At 41.8% G+C, this 21,341-nt stretch overlaps 1 protein-coding gene across 3 annotated transcripts in view; it reads right to left on the bottom strand.

Annotated features, from left to right (window-relative positions):
- PDCD6IP (programmed cell death 6 interacting protein) overlaps positions 1–7,751 on the bottom strand; it is a 34,190-nt gene extending 26,439 nt beyond the window's left edge. For all 3 annotated transcript variants that reach the window (XM_075704685.1, XM_075704686.1, XM_075704688.1), the window contains exons 1-2: positions 7,546–7,751; positions 695–749 (exon numbers count right to left, since the gene is read on the bottom strand). In XM_075704685.1, coding sequence (XP_075560800.1) covers positions 695–749; positions 7,546–7,751 — 261 coding nt within the window. The remainder of the gene's footprint in view (positions 1–694; positions 750–7,545) is intronic.
- Between the last annotated feature and the right edge of the window lie 13,590 nt (positions 7,752–21,341).

Here is a 21,341-nt window from a genome sequence, read left to right as displayed (position 1 = left end):
TTTCTCCTAAAGTTTTCCAGTTTTCCATGTCTCAGGGTTTGCAGCTCACCATATCAAAATATTTGCACACTAAAATCCAAAGCACAGTTCTTGGCTACAAGTGAATGCAGCTAGATGCAAAACTCAAATTAGTTTGAAATGCATTAAAACTATTCCCTTACTTGTAATCTGTAAGTCTGAAAGAAACCTTTTCTTTTAATCATAACATTACCATTTAAATATGATTTGATCAGGAAAGAAATGGAAATTCTGTCCTATTTGTAAACATATCCAAAGAAAATCTACATCATCTTCCACCAAAACAGAGAAGCCTAAAGATCTATTCCAGTCTCCACCTGAGGAAGACTTCAACAGACAGGAGTTAAGCTGAATTTCTCTTTAGAGACAGGATTCTAGAGAAATATGGTAGGGAAAAAAAGCTTAATGAGCACTATGTCTATACAAAAATTATGTAATTTGTAGACACAGAGGCAGGAATAAAGTGGTAAGGCAATTACGGCCACTAGAGGTGAAGTTTCAGTACAGACTACATGTCAGCACCAACTAGAAAACAAACACAGATTAGGAAAATACGGCTCAAAGAGATTAAATGCCTTGCCTGAGAGATGTACTGTCTAGTGGATTAGGTACAGGCTTGGAAGTCATACATCACTGGTGCCATGATTCAATTTAATGGTTTGATAAGTCCTCTTACCTGATTTTCAGAGAATGGAAACTTTGGTTCAATTGAACACAGCTGATCATAGTATCTACCAAAAAAAAAAGAAAGAAGAAACAGCTATTAGAAAAATTAAGAGTTTTGTTTTTTACACCAGCACATAAGGAAAAGGGCACAAAAATCCCCCCCACAAATAAGTTGTGAAGCTCATTTGAAATTACGGAGGATTTGCAGGACAGAAATCCTGCCTAAAGGGATTTTTTTCAGTAGAGGAACAAGTTCAAATGGAGGTAGTCTTCCACAGATAATGTGGAAACCCTATCTCAGTCAGAAGTAGAAGAGTATCACAGACGAAGCTGACCCATTCCACTTTCTGATGGAGTGTAGATTAGAAAAGAATGTCATGCAAAGGAGTCCCTGCGTACATACAGGAAGACAAAGAGCACATCAGACTTTAAGTCATGCTGCAAAAGTAAATTAAGTACAGCATTCAACATATTAACAAGCTACACTGTACTCTCTTGATCTGAACATTATATCCTACTCCCCTACGATTTCTGACTCATCTGTTTAAACTCCAATGTCTTTGAAATAGATGCCATTTGCCTTGCACAGTGTCAACTGGAGAGCCTAATCCTTGATAAAGTTCTTTAGTTTTAAGATTAGTTTTCATTAGAGTATATTGTAGTACAGTCATGGTGAATTAAAACCAGAAGCTTCTCTGTGCCAATATTTTGTCTACTCGCAGTGGAAGATGTTTAGGAAAGAATGCCAGAAAGATAATATAGTAAGTATAGCGTAGTCCCTCACACAACCTATCCAGGCAACAGTTAGCAATTCAAAGTTTTCCTGAGTTGTACACTTGCACCACTTGTTAAACATGACAGGCTGGATGCAGAACAAAACCTTTAAACTGCCAACTGCTGAGAACACATATCATGTGAAGCCTGTTTCCTATACTCTTCTTGCAGCACTTGCCATATGGGCATACACCCAACCTTATACTGGTCAAATTCTTTTTTTAACAATTTATATTCCCAACATACAAAACACCTTGTAGTAATGAGTTTCACAGTCTGTGAAATAGGGTTAACATTGTTCCTGTTTCCTTACCTTATTAAATATTCATCACTATTGATCTAGAAATGAAGCAGGTGTACAAGGCCTATGTTCTGCAGGTAGTAAATGTTTGTTTAAAAATTCAAGAAGCATTTTTAAAAGTCATATATACAACAATAAAAATAGCATTAGTATATTCTTTGGTGAATTACATCTACCAATGTATATAATACTACAGATTTCTGGCTTCAACTGAGCCACTGCAATTTGAGACACAATATACTAAGCCATATCAGAAGCTACAATAATCTACAACAGTAACCCAACAGGACTTCCACTAATGATTGAGTTGAAAGAAATTGCTCCCAAGGTAAAAAAACAAAATAAAAAAGTCTGCAGATGTTTGCTGTGACAGCAGTTTAATCAAGATTAATTCTTACTTTTAACAACTTAAGAAGTATGTGAAACATATAGTTACAAAAACACACAAAAACCAAACCTTAATGTGGATTTTAAAGCTAATGACAATTTTTTCCCCACTGTCTACACAAATCTATGAATCTGTATTCTACCTTGCTATACTTCAGCATTAAGGTTCTAGTACAAGACCAGCTGTTACAAAGTCACATTTCAAATATACCACCATTGAGAGACTTAACTTTATAAATCAAAGGTACTTTTCCGAGAGAACTAAAATACTGTCAATAACAGAGTCTGATGATTTTAAACTGTGTGACAGTACAGTAACTAGTATCTTCTAACATTTATGAAGCTAGCACATGAAAGGTACTGGCTTTAAAAGAATGTGTATTTATTTTTTTGTAAAAGATTTTCATTTGTCTGTTTTCTTCATCTTTCATTTGGTGGTCATACCCTGAAAGCACACACCACTTGAAATGAAGCAATAGTTAAATATAATTTAGTTACTTTTTTTTTTTCCTAAGTGACCTTATATCCAAGGCTTGATCTATAAAAATCGTACAGAACAGCATACCTTTTGTAGTTAAAGAAATTCAGCCTTGCATGTTGATGCTCTCTCATCGCTCTAAGTTTGGTCTGATTTATCACACCAACTGTGCCCATTTCCTAAACTAATCAGTTTCACTGATACAGATTAACAAAAGCAGTACAAATATTAGTTCAATACTAGCAGTGAAGATCACTTCAACCGATATATTTAAACGTACTTCCTTCCCTGCCTTCGGCTGGGCTAAACGCGGTCATTTTCACACAGTATCACAAAGACTTTCCATGCTGTCTCCCTCCTGCCTCAACTTAATTTGTTAACCAAAAGCCACCAGTAAAGCTGAGCTGTCTTCCCCCGTTCCACGATTACCTTGTCCTCATCTGCCTGGAGGGTAGTCAAGAAGCAAAGCTTGTTAAATGGCCTTGTGAAGTCTGGCACGCCTAAGCGTTGGCTGTTTGCAAACAGACTATTCTTTGTATGTCAACAGAACCACAAAGAAAAAGAAAATAAGCCAAGGAGGTGTGTGTTCCTCCCAAATATGCACATTGCTGCATTTAACATCAATGAATACCAACACCACAGGGATTTTGTTTGGTTGGTTTTAAACAAGTTCAGAACTTACATTTCTATTTTCTTTACTATTTTAAGCATGTGGTGTCACTTCTTTTTATTAAAGAACTTGAATTTCTACTCAAGATTTAAGAGCTCTTTAAAACTCTGCAGACCAAAAAAAAACCCCACCCATGTAAAATCATTTAGTTTTGTTTAGCAGTAGCTAAACATATATAAATATAATGGTATAGATAAACAAAACATATATAAATAAAATGGTAAATGAAGATGTTAACGACAGAACAGCGTAAAACTAGCAGTACAAAGACAGAAAATAAATATTGAAGGAATGGCCACATCTGATGCACAAGTCAGTTACACATTGAAGGATGAGGATAAACATAAAGGTGTTATTTAAAACAAAATTTACAGTAATCTAACTATCAAGACACAAAGAACAGAAGTTGCTGCGCAACACAGATGAGCACAGCGTGTTCAGCTGTGCCAGAGTGATGAACTACAGAAAACCGTGCAAACACATCAAGTGCCCGAGTTCCAACTACAGCAATGAAAGGGAGGGCAGATGTCAGCAACACAGATCTAGTTCTTGAAGTACAGCAATCCTTCACCAAAACAGGCATTACACATTCCTAAATGCTAGTAAAAATGAGTTACAGCAGTCAAATGAGTTGGAAGTCAAAGTTTAAATTAGAATTTAATTAAAATATACGTATTGCATTAAGAAGCTCAAATCCTGCTCCTCCTTCAAAGAATCGTAAAGAAAAATCTCTTTCAAAATAACATAAAAGAGACCAAGATCTGCCTTCGCTCTTCTAGATAAGAACTGCAGTCCTGAACTCACAGCTGGAAACCAGAACTGCAACTTTCAGCCCTCAGAGAATTTGACCATTCAAAACAAAACCGTGTACCCCCCTTCCCTCCCCTTTTTCTTTTTTTCAAAAGTACTGCAAGAGTTGTTAGCAAAGTTAAACCAATTAAACTCGCACCACCACTCCATCCCTCCAGAAAACGGAAATGAAGTCCAGCCTATCTTTAATATTAGAGAGGAAGCAAGGAACCCCTTCAAGCTATAATTATACTCGGAAGAAAAAAAGAAAAAACCCCACTAAATCAAATCTGCTGTGACAGAGTTTAAGGGGAAACATCTGTACCAAGCTCACCTACATCACCTTTGGAGCACTCGGATTCTCAGAAAACAAAGAAAGCTTGGAAGCAGGCTGGGGTCTTTCCCAGTTACACTGTGCCCCTTTTCACCGGGTACCTCACATACTTCTCCAAGAGAAGCATTTGTGTTCATCAGTCGAACAACAGCGCAACATGCACCTTCAAAGCTTTACTGGTCAGTGTTTGCCTACGAAACAGGGCTGCAACTGAGTTCATTTCTTCCACAAAAGAAAAAATTCTGCAATAACTACTCGGCAAAACAAGGCTTCTAAAGATTACAAAACCCTGGGCAAATCCTAGATTAATTAGCAGAAGATTAAGCCCTGATTTTTAAACAGTTAAATACAGTGCTCTACTAGGTATTATGGTCTATAAAAAGCTGCAAAGAAGTAAACGTACGCAAAGGGTACGCTACCAGCATTACTTCACTAACAAACCAGTTTTAAACTCCAACTTTAACGAAAATTTTGCTAAAGTTGTTACTTAAGCACAAGACTGAGCACAATTCTTAAATAGCAACAGGAAAATACTGGAAGTTGGAGAGGGAAGGGAATTTTCAGAGGAAACAAGGCACTCAGACACTTGGGCTCTTTCAATCATATGCTTAGCCGGATTCTTCGAACTTCTGGGTGTGCATACAGTCTCCCTTTTTAAAGTAACTGCACCTTACAGAATGTATGTCAGAATATTCTTACAGAGTAAGAACAAACTTACTTTCCAGCAACTGTAATGAATATAAATAGTCAGACAGAGACAAACCACTCTAACTTGTTAGAGATAGGGGAAAACATACATCTGATTGTTTTTTCTCTAATCTATAGTTAATTCAGACCTTCACCTTATCTCAATTCCACTGTAAAGTGAACAAATATTCTCCAATGATACAACTTAAAATGCAGCTGTTTTACAAGAGGAGCTTCTGTGTGGCAGGGATATCGCTTCTTGTTCACACATAAGGTGGCACCAGTGCAGAGCCACATTCAACACCTCCTGACTACTGCAACAGCACCTGCACCAGGTGAAGTCATCTGCTGATCACTGATCAACAGCAGAGAGAACAGATCACTGCATATGGAATTGACTCAAAAGGAAAACTGGTAATTATGCAACCCTTCATTATTCAGAGAGAAAACCTGAGGTGAAGTTGCATACTATGGCTTGAATTAATTTAATGTCCTACTGTCACTAAAAGAGGGAGGTCCCGCTCAGCCCCTTGGCTTTCAAGTGACACTACTTTTGTCCTCTTTTGCACCCGTCCTGCTATTCATCTGACCTTCCACTGAACTCATTCAAGTTGCCCACCTGCCAGAAAGCCACGTACACCTTCTGCCTTCCAGAAATGGCATAAGGCAAGGACCAGAACTGAAGAAGGCTTTCTTCTGTTGGCAGTGTAGAGCTGTTAGATAGGGTGAAGTCATATGATGTGTCTTGGCCAAACAGGGATTTCAGGTAGAAACTAATCACAAACCTGACTGGCACCATCAGAAAAGGAAGCTCAATTCCAGTGTTCAAGGGAAGATAGTAATATGCCTTTCAATTTGGCTAGCAGAGTCCCTCTTTCAGTTCATAGATGCTCATTATTTCCCTGACCTTCAAAAGGCATACACAGTAGTACCTTCAAAAGCATACAAAGTAATAAACAGGAATAGCACAGGAAACTACAAAGATACTGTAAAACATGATCTGTACGGTCATAGCTTTTATAGCCCAAACACCCAGTGAAGGGTTGATAAGCTCAAAAAACATCAGTAACTCATTTTACAAATCTTGCCTTCTTTTTAACAAGTCACTTGTTTCTTTTCCATTCCTCTTCTTTTTTTTAAGTTTATAAACAAGAAATTCTAGTGAACATCAAATGTATTTCTACTTGTTCACGATATTACAGAAATGTGCATGTCTACAACTATCATTTCTCCCTATACTAGACAATCCCTTTATCTTTTTTCCTTCTTTAAAAAAAAATTAAAAAAAAAAAAACCCAAAACTTTCTGCCATTATGTAAAAACTCATATTCTGGTACCGCAAATCTTTGATCCCAGCTACGCAAATAGAAGTGTGCACTTAGTATTAACCTAGTGAATGAATCACAATGACCTCAGTGAGTAGATCAGCTACAAATAAACGGGCTCAAAGTATTTCCAACACAGAGAAACAGAACAACGGGGTTACCACAGTAATACTGCAATCCATAAACAGTCTAGAGAGATGAGGAAGAGCAAGTGCTTTTGCAGGTGATGGAGCAGTTAGTCCTACAGCAGGCTTTATGCAGTTTACCGGGCAAAAGATACAGAGTAACCTTTTGCTTATCTAAGCTATGGTAATTTCAGCACAACAGAGGCACCAATAAACTTTCTGATAGCAAACTAAGCGTGTTAAGCAGAAAATAAGGATGTGAGTTTGCAAATACATTACAAAGTTGCTAAACAGAGCCAACGGAAGGAAAACATGACAGTAAAAAAAAAAAAAGAAAAGAAAAACACAAAACTGAAGAAAAAAATCTGTCAGCTGTAACAGCAAAATGTAGGACTGAAACAAAAGACACTCTTCCGAGAAGCAAAATTGCCTGTTGTTTCTACCTAGATTCAACTACGACTGGCAAGCTACAAACACTGAGAAGGGGAAGTTGATGGGGACAAGGCCTCCTCTCTGCACCCCCCTGCCACCCCGCCAGCCCTGCGCCGTCATCACACGACAGCCCGCGCCGCCCAACACCCGAGCCGGGCGGCGAGGGCGGGGGAACCCCAGGATGCTGCGGGGAACCCCAGGATGCTGCGGGGAACCCGAGCGCCGGGCCGCCCGCTCCAGGCGCAGGCCCGCGGCGGGGAGGCGGGCACGCAACCCACAGGCCCCGGCCGCTTTCTCCCGGCGGACCGCCCGCCCCGCCCGGGCCGCCCACACCTGGGCCCGCCCGCACCTGGCTCCGGCTCCGCCGCGCCCAGGGCCCGGGGCCGGAGCTGCCGCCGAGGCCCCTCCGCCGCGCAGGGCGCCTGGGGACGGGGGAGGTGCGCGCCCGCCGCGCCGGAGGCGGGGGGAGCGGCGAGGGACGGCGGCTGAGCCCGGCGCGGCGGGCCGCTGAGGGGCCTGCGCCGGCCCGCCCGGCCCGGCCCGGCCCTCCCGCCCCTACCTGAGGAGGGTCTCAAGCGCGCTCTCGTGCTTGTCGAGGGGGCGGCCGAGCGCGCTCTTGCGGAGCTTGCTGAGCTCCTCGGCGGCGCGGCAGTGCTCGGCCTGGGCGTCGCCGCCCGGGTAGCTCTGCTGAATGAACTTGCACAGCGGCTTGGCCAAGTCCACCTCCGAGGCCTTCTTCAGCTGCACCGAGATGAAGTTCGTCATGGCCGCGGGGGAAGCGAGCGGGCGGGCGGGCAGCCGCCGCCGCCGTCACCGCAGCCCTTCGCGCTCCCTTTCGGCTCCGAGCGGCCCCGGCCGCAGTCCCAGTCCCGGTCCCGGCCCCCGCCGCCTCGCCCAGACCGCGGCCGTAGCGCCGCGCGCTTCCGGGATCGTCGCGCGCTCCCGACGCAGGCGCGCTCGCCCCGCCCCGCCCCCGCCGCTTCCCTCGCGCAGCCGCGGCCCGGCCGTTGCCGCCTCAGGGAGGCGCCGGCGCGGTGTGAGGGGAGCGGCCGCTCCCTCCGCCGCTCCCGCCGCGTCCCGGGCCGGCTGCCTGAGGGGAGGCGGGCACCGCGCTGCTGGGGCAGCCGGCCCCGGGTGTCGGAGAATCGGCGCAGCCGGCGGGAGCCGCGCGTTTTCACCGAGGGGAGCGGGCCCGGCGGTGGCGGCGCGGGTGGGTGCTGGGGGAGGGCGGTACGCGGGGTCGGGGGGCGGGGGAAGGTGTTTGGAGCCCGGGGCTGGCGGAGAGCTCGAGTGCTGCCTCTGGAGAAAGCGCCGTTTGGCGACAGAGGTGACCGGGGGGGGGCTCAGCTGCGGTGAGGGAAACTTCGGTAGCCGCTGACAGAACCTGTGACACGCCGGTAAAAGCGGTGGCTACTAGAAAGTTAGTGAGATGTCGGGAGGGAAGCAAAGGGTCCCATACTCAACCCGCTCTAAGAATCGGTGTTTTTAAATAAAACATTTAGTGCTCCGCTGCAAATGTTTAAACGTCTCTGTTGGCAGTAAAAGCCTCACGTGTTGCTGTAATTACAGCGCTGTCATCCACATCGCACTTGCTTTCTGCTGACTCAGCCCTGCGTAGCTCAAACAGGCAGTCTGCAAGGTTGGCTTTTCTGAAGACCGAAAAGGGATATTCAACCCATGTTGCCATTTCCCCCTTTCTTCTGCCACTTGTTCCAGACAGCTGAGGCTGTAAGCCTGCTATTTTATTACTACATAAGCCCCGAGGTGATGATGCCATAAAAAGGAGTGGTAAAAGTGCTTTTAAAATTACGTAAAAGGGTTTGTTCTCATGTAGCAGACCACCAGTTTTGCTGTAAAGTCAAGGCGATGATCCCTTCCTACTGACAGTATACTATACTAAGTAGAGCTATCTTCTTTGCCATCTAATGAATGTCTAAAGCGGTGGCACGAGAGGAAAAGGCTAGAGCTTGGGAAATCAGTTTTAACTACTCGTGTCGCTGCTGGGGGGAGGCAGCTCCTCCAGAATTAGCCGTCCCTGTATACAATCCAGAGGTGCTGTGGCAACAACAGCCGGGCCTTCCCGGGCACAGGCAGGGGAAGGAGGCAATGGAGTTGTCCTCATTCTGCTGCTTCCAATCACTTTTGGTGGGACCCGAGTGGTTAGCCTTCAGAGCCTTGCCGGGTTGCTTCTGTTACAAACCTTTGCTGTAGTCACAAAAAGTGAATATATATGCTAACAGCTCCTTGGTGGACTCCTGCCTCCCTGCGCTGAGTAAACACCCAGCTCAATTTCTCATCGCTCAATCAAAACCAAGTGGTAGTTGACTTAATTTTACATTTAACAAGAAAAAAAAAAGGGAGTTTTATTGTACAATGAATACAGAAAGTAAGCTGTCCTGCCTTACTCGTATCTGGGTATGTGAGTTGCTCACTGCTTTTTTTTTCCCCAGGTTTTATTGCCCACATACACTTGGAAGCATTTGGTCTCTTGGCCTTAGTCAGCCTTGCGCTGACTGCACTTTCCTGTCCCAGGGAAAACCTCCACCCTCACAAGCTTAGATTCTGATCAGTCTTAAGATATAGTTAGCTGGGCAGTTGCCTCCCTTTGTTTCCAACATCAAGGCCTTATGGGGTATAGTTAGCCTACACATCATTACAAGATACATGGCTGTCTATATATGGAAGATGGAAGCCATCAATACCTTCCAGCGTAACAGTCATAAACACGGAAAGGGTGTGAACAGGGAAGGGCAAAAACTGCAGCTATGAGATCATAGTTCTACTTTGGGGCCATGGTGACCTTTAGATGGCTGTTGCTTAACAAACGCAACGACTGATACTTTGCATTCCTAAACTGTCCACCAACACAGCACAGAAATTTCACTTTGTCTTAGAACAAGTTTCCAGAACTTCAAATGTACAGGTGATTTGCTTCGTTCCCACAGATTTCTTAATAAATCAGTACTCCTCTGAAGGCTTTGTTCTGGTTTTTACAATTACAATATTATAAGCAGTAATGACTTGTCTCCTTGTTACCTGCAACTAGTTAAGTACTATTTCCCAATTTAGAGATGAGGAAGCCACATAGCCAGTAGTTATCAGTGCAGGGGCCATAATCTACATCTTCTGACTCAGAGTCCTGTGCTTTAAAAAACAGACCATACTTCCTTCTTCAACAAATTTATGATCGTATCTAAGGGAACTACTTTAAAACAGGTTTCCCCTAAAATGTTTAAAGTAATGCGGCACAAACAAGTAGTAGCCATATTTAAGCATTACCAAGGTCACTGATTTATTTAATTTTAGTGTAGACAGGTCATTAGATGTCCCCAGCTTTCCTCTTTTTCCTAAACAACCATTACGTATACACAGAGCACCGCAGTTTTGCAAAAGCATTTCTAAAAGTCAGATTTGCTTTCAGTATGCAAACTGGCTTTTCTGCATGCTTCGTGGTTTTTGTCTACGATTTTTAGACAGAAAACTTTTCACGGAACTCTGATGTTCTATTTTATGCTTGCTTTCTGTTCACAGATTCTGTGTGGAGATATTTCATTAAAGCAAGATTTTATTCTGCATTTGCTGTATTTTATTCTGTAGATTTTGACCATGCTGCTTTATCCATAGCATTAAGAGTTGCCCTGTAGCAACTGCACTAATTGGCAAACATGCTATATTAAACAAATCAAAAATCAGCAAAAGGAAGTGATAAGGCAGCTAGTTGTTCATTTCATTAAATCTGATGGTCCTCTTGCCTAAAGCTTTGTTTAATCACGCAGATCCAACCCCATTTTGATACTCCTAACATCATCTTTTGGTGACATAGGATAAAGACCAAGTCTTTTATCACCGTTATCTTTTGACCGTGAGTTTCAGGAGTGATTATCATTGGTTGCCAAAATGAGGGAATGCAGAAAACAAGTTGTATGTCAGAAGAAGCTCTGACTGGATCTAAATAACCCATCTAGTCCTACTGCCCATTTAGAAGAAAATGTAAAATTCTTATGATCTATGAGTGAAATTTCTCCCTAACAGCCCATAATCAAAAGCACGAGGAAGAGTTCCTACCATTTCCTTCACATTTGACACTCCTTTACCTTTTGTTTCAAAATTTAGAGGAACTATTAATCCTATTTTCCTCAATTTTTATTTGTATTTATTAGAGTTTTATATTTCTCGTAGCTGAGGATGGACCTGAACCAGAAGATAGGTTGACAGCAATCTCAGCTGGGCAGGGGCCGTGCTTATCTTTGTGCTTGTAGAGCCACGTTCACAAGAATGCCCAATATGCCATCCTCCCGCTCTTCCAATGCTAGATAAGAAAAATGCATCTTCAGTCTAAATTCCAGGTGTGATGCAGGTCAGGATGAAGAAAGGAGAGGCTGGAGAAGGGGGAAAACATGTCTAAATCAATACTGTAGGTACACTTACTTAGGGCAGATGCTTGTGTGTAGTGGTAATTAAAACAAAGTTGCCTTTCAACCACAAGCTAAATAAGGATAGTGACTATGTCGGATTTTTGCTTAAGGAGAGGGTGCTGGCAGAATGGTGATAAGAAGGGCATCATATGCATAGCTAGTGGCACAGAAAAGAACCTTGTAGATGCAATAAATGGCAAGCAGGAGCAGAAGTGAGGGATCGGAGAAGGCTAAAGAGAAGATAGAGGAGAAGTAATATGAACTTAGATGAGATATGAAAGAGAGAGAGATTATGCAAGGCCTGGAAATCCTTGACCTAGGTAAACAATTTTACCTGCTGCATTGTAGATGGACTAGAGCAGGGCAAACAGGGAATCCAACCAGCATTAGTGCAATATTTTCCATAAATGGTCACAGAAATATTAGCTATTAGGCCAATTAGAGTGCGGCCTAGAATTTTCCTCAAGTCTTAGCAGGCTTCAGAAATATGCCATCTTACTGATCACATAATGATCGTGCCTGCGCTTGTTACTCAAATACACCACATAAACAGGAAGAAACAGCTCTTCACTGACCCACATCATGGTTTGTAGTAGCGGGTCTTCATAGTCAGCACCAAAACCGTTGCTAAATTATTTTCATATATCCTATTAAAAATCGATGGTAAAATTATGTCCCACTCAAAAGGATTTCTAAGATTTTGAAAATGTTATTCTTTTTGCTGCTTATACTATTCATATCACTGTGGTTCTAGAAGGTTTACAAAGCAGAAGAGCTGCTAGAAGACAGCAGCAACTTTCAGTTCAGTAAGAAATAGCTGAGAGGCTATTAAAACACGTTTCCCAAAAGCCAAAGGTCAGGATTAGTGCAAGATGTATCAATACAAACATATAAAATGCTTTTTTACAATGCATTGAATAAAACTGCTTACTATTTAGCTCTATCGCCATAGTCCTGTATACCATATATTAGGGTACAGTCACATTCTGCCTCCAGATACACACTCTCTACTTAAAAAGAGGCAATGTTTACACAGGTAATTATCCTGATACAAAGCCAAGCATAAATGTGAGGTGCTATAGATAGACTGATACAAATTGGGTGACTAGTAGCACCCAAAATGGGCACTTCTACTCCGAGTGAGAATGTTTGTGAAGATATAAATTTACACCCTGTTTTCCATCTATTGGTTATGGGGCAACTATGCATAAGAAGAAGTGGATGTAATAGAGAATATCATTGTGATTTAATCCTGGGCAGATTGCACAGCTATTTACTGAATCCAATCTTGCGTATAAGTTTCTGAAAAATCCAAAGTCATGCATGAGATTTGACTTAGATTTTGGCATGAAAACTCTGTAATCGACACATTTTGGTGCAATGCTTATGGTGTGCGATTTGAAACAAGTTCAGAGCCGCCTTCTGAAAGTTTGTGGAAAGTTGCCTTATACTGCACTTATTCTTGCTATGAACATTTGCTTGAACTGTCACAGGATTTCAGAAGCCCCAACGGGAGATGGGTAGTATTCTAATGTTATCACATGTTTAATTAAAAGTTGAAAGAAGAAAAGGTTAATGACCTTGAAACACAAGTGTTTTGCAATATATCCTTCCCCTAGCTATGCTGCGGTTTTACTGCTTCTAATTTTAAAATAATAAACAACTGAAACTTAAGTATGTGATTCTTTATTCATTCCGGAAAGGAGAAGAGTTTTTTTTATTTTACAAATTGCTCTTACAAGCTTGGGTAATTAAGCTACCCCATAAGATTTGAAAGTCAGAAAGTTTTCACTTCAATTCTGTATTACTAAATCATGCCCATATATCAATAATGGAAAGTAACAAAATAGATGAAAGATGATTGGGTAACTTTGAATCTCCTGATTATTGCAATATGGGGTATACCTAAAGCAACGGCTTTATTTTGTTCACTTTAAAACGTTGCTTGCTTTATTTAAACCATCGTATTTCACATTTTATAAAGAATTTTGTCCAAATATGTCATCAATTCAATCCAAATACTTTTTTCACCAAAGGAAAAAGTAGCCTTCAAAGAAGCAGAAATTAATATTTGTCCTTTGTTGGTATTTTACAATATGTAATTCAATTTTATATTGGCTTTGCCTGTATATTCAATGCAAGAAAAATACCTTTTCCTGTTTATTACATTACAATTACAAAGCTTGACTAGAAAACTCCATGTATAATTTGAAGACTACTAGGTTTATTACATTGAAGATATGAAAGAAATTAAATCTGGTTAATTGAGGAAGATCCTTTATAAGTCATCGTTGACTTAGCATTTATTTCAATAGTATTTTCTATTTATTTGGAGTGGTTTTTATCCTGAAATACCTTCTAAAATATTCAAATAGAAATAATTTCACATAGCTTGAAGTAGGTCTGGATGGAAGTAGGGAATTAGGTAGTCAGTCATTATGCAGCCTAATGCTCGCTAGTATAGAGTCATCACTTCTTAGGACTTAGCACTTCGTAGGACGAGAGGAAATGGGCTTAAGCTGCGCCAGGGGAGGTTTGGGTTGGAAATTAGGAAAAATTTCTTTATGGAAAGGGTGGTCAAGAATCGGAACAGTCTGCCCAGAGAGGTGGTGGAGTCCCCATCCCTGGAAGTGTTCAAAAAACGGATAGATGTGGCACTTCGGGACATGGTTTAGTCCAGTCTACCCTTGATTGGCTTAGAGTAGACTTGGTAGTGTAGGTTAATGGTTGGACTGGATGATCTTAAAGGTCTTTTCCAACCTAAACGATTCTATGATTCTATGATTCTTGTTACATGGAACAAGCAGGACGGTAAATAGGAGTCCAACAGAAATACCTTCACTTGGTAAATGTCACTAAAAACACTGCTGAAATTCAGCTCTGTCATTCAACGGACTCTTTTTATAGCAAGTTAGAGGTTTACACCACTAAGCGATCCTCTCTACTGACAGAGGGAAGTATTTTATTTTCAGCATTTCGGGTGGAGCATAAGTTGCAGTTCAAATACCTAGAACTCCTTTGCTGCACAAAGCAGTCTTGTGTTTTGAGAAGACAGTAATAAACTTTGTTCCCTCTTGTGGGCTGGCTACATGTGTCCCGACAAGAGGCAAGCTCGCTGCTCATCTGTGAGGCGGGAAGCATCTGTCCTTTGGCTGGGGGCATGTGCCTCTACTCGTGTGCCTGTAGCAGCGGCTGCCCAAATGTGCAGTTTAGCTCTTCGCTCGTTGCCAGGCTATTTGCCACCTACTCACTAATTCAGATAAACAATGAGACACTGTGCTCTGCCCACTCAGTAAAGTGACGTCGAGGGGTTTTGAACCAAGGTGAATGGAAAGCCAGACGTACTTTTGAGCACGCTTGTATGGGCCGACCCTCTGTAGCCCCATCTGTGCCTGCTGCCATTGTCTCTGTGTAGATGGAGTCTATGACGTAGAAGTCTCTTACAGTCGGGGGAAGAATTTGCCATTGCGTGCTGGACAGAGCAGAATCACGCTACTGGAGTGGTATTAGGAGACAACAGCAGGGGCCAAGGCCTAATTTTAGGTCTAAGGGGGATGACAAGCATGTAAGGAGGAAAGCAAGGACCTGATTTAAAAGCTGTAAATTCAAGGTTTCTCCTTCAAACGCGGGAATTGAATGAATCGTTCCCCAGGAACGCAGTCCAGGGAGAACAGCTGTGGTCCTCGTTCTCTGGAAACAGCCCACTCTGGTGAACGACAGGCTGAGACCTTAGAGAAAATGCAAAGATCAAACAAAAGATAGAAGAACCTGAGACCAGGCTTGTTCCATGGTCCATGCAGGGGGGGGGTTATGACTTTTCCCGGTTCAAAACATCTCCTTAACACACGTACTGACAAGCTTACAAAGAGCCACCTCTAATAACAATACAGAGAATCCACTTCTGAAAGCAGTGAAGATCCTTATGTCCCGCTGTTAAACTTGTCCATAATACGAGGTTTTTACCTTATGCATTCCCAATATAATGAATCAGAACAAAGTTTCTCTGTTACATAATGTAACAAATGCCAGTACAGGCAGCTCTTTTGCCAAGTTTGGTCCGACCACAAAAATTTGGGGATCAAGAAATGGCGACAGGATTTGCCGACACCGCCGCCAGAGGATTCCTCCTAAAAATGCTTGCTTTGCAATGTTCAAAGGAGAAATGATAGACAAACTTGCACTGGCGCAGTCTACAAAAAGTAAGATGCAAAAATGTGGTTTAATCTTCTATTTCATCATACTATTGGCTCTATATGGCTGTATGTGGTGCAAGTAGGCAACGAAATAAATCCAGCGTTTGCAGTGTGCTTTTGAACAAAAAAAAACAGGCAAGGGGAGGATGATTTCATCAAAGGCATTTTTACAATACATGCCACCTTCTATTTTTTTTTCATCAAAGGAGATAACTGTGGCTCAAGTTGCTTCTAATTGTGGTAGGACATCCACAGGACATTACAGAGTCAGACTCAGACATTAAAGGGGAGAGTCTGAGAGACACTGGATGAGCCAGTTTATGTTACGAGACTGCACTTCAGTCGACACCTTTGCAAAAGTTACATAAACTAGGGCAGATTTCAGTGCACTATTTGTCATATATGATTCATCTTGGCATGAGGTATCTGGACATGGCTTGACTAATGCCAGTACCTAAAATGTTACTGTAAGGAATTTAGCATGCAAATTACGTTCTCCAAGCTCAGGAGATTATCCCTAATACTTCATGAATTCTCAGGTTGCTCTGCCTGACATTGCCCCTGAAGTTCCAGGAAGTTCTTTCTGTCGTATACACAGACTGAAATTTTTGTAATGAGTCACTTTCAGGGGGAAAAAATCCATTTTCTTAACTGATATTTTCTTCTGTGGAATCAGACATTCAGCTGATTTGTATATGCAATATTTCTTCCACTCACACTGACTGGTATAAACTGAAATGTCGCGTTCCTTTCAAACTAGTATGCCTAGCAACTTAACACTGTTTCCTCTCCTTTCAGATACAGAGATGTTGACATACACAAATAAGACATTTCAAGGAGCACAAGATAGTATATTTCTGCTTCAAATATTACGTTTAAATGAATGTTTAATTACTATCCATTCTCCACGCAAGCATTGACAAGGCTTATCGGTGGTCACTTTTGCAATCAGCTGGCACTACCTACAAACTACTCAGCTAGGAGTTTGGCAATGACTAGGCATAACTGACATTAAATTGTCCTTGGAATCACTCTAGGACAGCAAATTAATTTCACAAAGTAAAAAGCAAAGACTAACCTCTTCTTTGCCGATAGAACCCTTCATGCTTCTGTAACTCTGATAACACCAGATATGCATGTGTCTGTCCACTTTCAGGCTTGTGTTTTTGTGTATCCTTTCTGTACCCCTATGTCTACATTTGTTTCTAGCATCTGCTTCCTCCACTTTTCACAGGGTTCAAAGAATGTGCTTTGGATTGGCTAGCTAGATGTGAGTCATCATGGCAGGTCAATTCATTTTCCCATGGCATGTTTTGTTCCACCTCATTTTTCCATTTCAATCTTACCAGTATTACCTGCTTGGCATGGCAGTTTATCAGTGACTAATGAGGTACCTATTTGCAGGGATGAACCAGCTAAAGAATTTTTTCTTTACTATGTAGATGATTCAATATGACTTTTCATTCAATGTACCTAGTGTTTATAGGCTAATTATTTAAATGTTCTGTTTTATTGGCCAGAAATGTATGCAGTGATTCAACGGTAACCATCTCCGTTTGTATAAAGCTCATATAAAATCTAAATACATGCAGATCAAAATACATGCCCAAAAAACAGCTGAGGGAGAGATGGGAAATTTTACTTGTGATATATTATTTGTAAAGAGCAAAGACAAAAATGAAAGATGAAAACGTAAGGCTCATCAGAAATTTTCTTCAGAAGTGCTATAGTTGCACCCAGTCATTTGCACTCTTGGGCTGTGACAGCATGCTGACACCGTATCTCATCACTGACAAACACAAAGTTTGCTCCAACTCATTTCCCCTCCTGTTTTCTCACATACTTGCATGGAATAATAAACCATGTTTGAGAATGGTGTGTTAGCCAGATTATATGTAGGGGAACAGAGGAATTATGAACAGTAACTCTTTAGGAAATGGAAAAGGGAATGAGGTAAAGAATGGAGGACTGTGGGCGATCATTGCAAGCTGAGGTGATGACTCAGAATACTTGTGAAAAAGCATCAAGCTCAGGGTGTCCTGAATAAGTGGAGTGCAAAATTTTTAGGGCTTTTACATGTTCAATGAGAAACATAGGGAGTGTGGTTTTATTTGCCTTAATACCTAGTAAATAACTATAGGTGCATGCAAGGGTCCTTGCAAAGATTTAGCAACACTTTGTAATTTTAATTACATTAGATAATAATTGAAGCAGTTATATATTAATAGACCTATCTTAAATATACCAGAGAAGTTGTTTGCCAGAAGAACTCTCATGCCAGGCCCAGGCGAAGAACAAGGGATTTCTGTTTTAGTAGAATTCTTTAACATATTGTGGCCCTTAACTGTCCCTGTCTCTCCCTTTTTACTTCTCTTCACATTCCCAAGAACACCTGTACCAGAAGAGGTCTTCCCAAAAAATGAAGAAATTACTATACTGGTAGTATTTGCTAAAGATCTGTCCATGTGCAAGCCAGCATGAGAGCAGTCTGAGGTGTGGCTATGTTCTTCAGTACTTGTCATGCATAGTGCTGAAAACTCCTATGGGAAACATAGCAATTACGGTACAAGTTAGGGCAACTCTTAAGGCAGCTGGACTTTTTCCAGCGCCCAAGCTGGCCTGTGGCAACTTCAGAATGGAGATAAGTACATATTCCTTGCATTTGCTTTCTGCTCTGTACTACACCTGAAAGGAGCTAAGCTGTCTGACGTTGTCCCAATTTTCTAGTGTTGTCAGTATTACTGTGCTGCAGAGGAAGAACACCACTGCATGAATTACTGTACAAGCAGTTATAAAATGCTGTCCGAAACAACACACAATTGTAAAGAGCCAACAGATGAAGACCGATGGAAATGTACAAGGTTACAGTGTAGAGATTCCTGATGTAGCCCCACCAGAAGTAGTTCTCAAAGCAGAAGCTTCTAGAAGCACTGCCCCAAGCCAATTAGCTCTGTATTACAGCACAGAGGTAGCCGTTGTGCCATACCGTACAACCCACAACATTATGACCATCAAGGAAAAAAATGCACCTTTTCCCTTTTATCGTAAAAATTCACTTATAGAAGGGAATGTAAAAACTTTTAAAAACAATTGCCATGTAAATCACGTTTCTACCCTTACACTCAGCACTGCCTAAATAAATAGGGGATACTGATAGAAGTGATAGGGAGCTCCTTTTTTCTAGCCACAAAGTTAAAACTAAAAGTAATAATATTCATGCCATGTTTTTGACTGATTTCCTGAGAGGAGTACTGTATCTCTTGAATATACTACCAATTGCAAATGCCATGCTGACAAAATTCATCTCCCAGTGTCAAAAGATGACACTGTACAAAGCCATTATATATTAATATAATATTGGGTTTTCTCCTTGTTGCAGGATCAGCTCTCTGCTTTATGACTACTGACACGTGAAATAAAACACAGTGACCAGAACACTTTTGAAATTAAGTCAGATTTTATTGTATAATGGACTTTTATCAGAGTGGGAAAAAACCCAGGGCTCATAAACCCAACTGCTAGTTAGTGGTTATGGAAAGAAAGTCAATCTGCAATTAAACTATAATGGTGGTACATTAAATAGGAGTGAGTAATGGTGGCTAAACTTACTTAATTAAAGCTGGAAATATTTAAAATATCAGTAACAGTTTTATACTGAAACCATATGATGAGTTTTGGCTTGATTACTCTCAGAAGGCCCGCCGCTGTACAACCCTTCAGGCAAAACACCTGCTGAGATCTATATGCTTATAAAGAGAGATTACAGACACATTTTAAAGCTGATAAAGACTGTCTGGATTCAAGCAACGATTACACAGCCATTGCCCAGTTCTGTGAGATACAGTGTGCGTGATCTTTTGATGGGGCGTGCCTCTTTGTGGGAATATATTGTTTGGGTTAAATATTTGTTTACGTGGCCTACTGGACACAATTATGGCTCGGGAAAACTTGCTGTGATAACTCTGTTCTTGGATTTTCACGTAATGATCATGTCTTGGCTTGGAAGGTACAGAGTATACATGAAACTGTGTTCTGTGATCTCAGCTGTATTGCCTTATTAGACTGTACCCTGCCTGAGGCCAGAAACCCTGACTGCCCACTGTCAATTATTTATGCACGCTCCGAGGCACTGAGAGCGTAACCTAGTTAAGCTAGCAGGGGAACCTCCTCACGTGTCCACCAGTACGTGCAATGAGGAGGTCTGGGCTGATCCGCTCTCGAGCACTGCTGCTAGGACAGCATACACCCTACGGGGCCACACCACGGGCTGCACCACAAGCGCTTACCTTCACCTGCGACGTGCTTCTTCAGATATTCTGCAGCACAGGTGGGATATGCAGCTGTCTTGTTTGCTAGGCTGACGGCACCGTCACCCCAACAAGGCTCAAGAGAGGACATCACACTATGCTCCAGCTCCAGAAGGGCTAAGCGCTTGGTGACGGTTGGAGCCAGCATCTGCCTTGCACCTACAATGACAAGGGAAAAGCAATGCTGAGAGTAGACAAGCACAGCCACAGCAGCTATACCTATGTTTTCACTTTGGCTTTCACCTGCAGCGGCAGACCTTCCTCCAGCAACGCCAGCTGAACACCAAACCCTGGCACGCCAAGCGCTGCCTAGCAAGACTCTAGAGCTTACTGTGACAGGCTCTGGCTACAGCTTATGCTAGTAAGAACAGCAGAAGTATTTTGTACTGAATAACACTCCTTGAATAAAATTCCTGGCCTGGCCAGGAATATGGTCACATAGCCGTACAAATACCATGCTGCCTGAAATGGTGCTTTGGAGGCAGCTTTTGGTTTGCACAAACCCACGTCTTTAAACACATAAGGTTGCACAAATACGCACTCAAAAATGCTTTCAAAGCCAAGAGGTCTGGTTTCTTTTTTTGACATAACTGTAGCGTATCCCTATGTATGGACATCCCTGTAATAGTCTAGAAGCACCCTGCAGTCTGCAGTGTGAACATGGATAGAGTAACCTCAAATGCAGCGTAGGCATAGCCAGCGTATCTGCTTCATTCTCTAGGCTCAAGTTAGCGTTTCTTGAAGCAGCATCAAGATATCGATTACATTGCATCGAAGAAGGAAAATGTTGCCGGTCTAATGTGTCCCAGTGAAACCCAGAGAGCACAGTCTTTGTGGAACTTCCAGGATCCCAGGGAAAAGAAAGTAGTGCTACAAAATGCCAGGAATGTTGCAACTTCTCTAAAAGTCTTCTCAGTTAGCAAATCTGATTGATGGAAGTCTTTGCTTGAAGAAATAAAATGGATGATTGGGAAGCACTTTCATCATACATACTTCAGAAAAATGCGATTGGGAGAATAATACATTCTTATCCTCTGTTGAAGTATGTCTCAATTTTTTTTCCAAAAATACATATAACTGGATGCTAGTTTTGAAAATGTCATCATGCCCCAGGATTGCTTTCATAAATATGAGGAATTATAGCTACTGCCAAGATGTGCTTCGTTCCTATTTTTGGGCATACTTCGAAGTTCATTCTTAAGCAACACTGACTGCACTCAAAGGAAAGTTGTGCTTAGGTAAGGACTGACACTAGGCCTCATCATAACAGGATTTTCTGGATTTGTGAATCTCAACCCAAGTCTACAGCTAAAGTTTTGAAACCAGTCCTTAGACTTATAATGGTCCACAGCAAAACCACAGAGATGAATAAAAGTGAACTGTGGGTGGAAAATCAAACTCGATGTTGAAATTTTAGATGTTGTCATTCAGGTCCATCTC

The sequence above is a fragment of the Pelecanus crispus genome, chromosome 2 (genome assembly GCF_030463565.1).
Source record: "Pelecanus crispus isolate bPelCri1 chromosome 2, bPelCri1.pri, whole genome shotgun sequence".
NCBI classification, from domain to species: Eukaryota; Metazoa; Chordata; class Aves; order Pelecaniformes; family Pelecanidae; genus Pelecanus; species Pelecanus crispus.
Note: the sequence above shows the minus strand (reverse complement) of the source record. Positions and strands in the feature narration are given on the sequence as shown.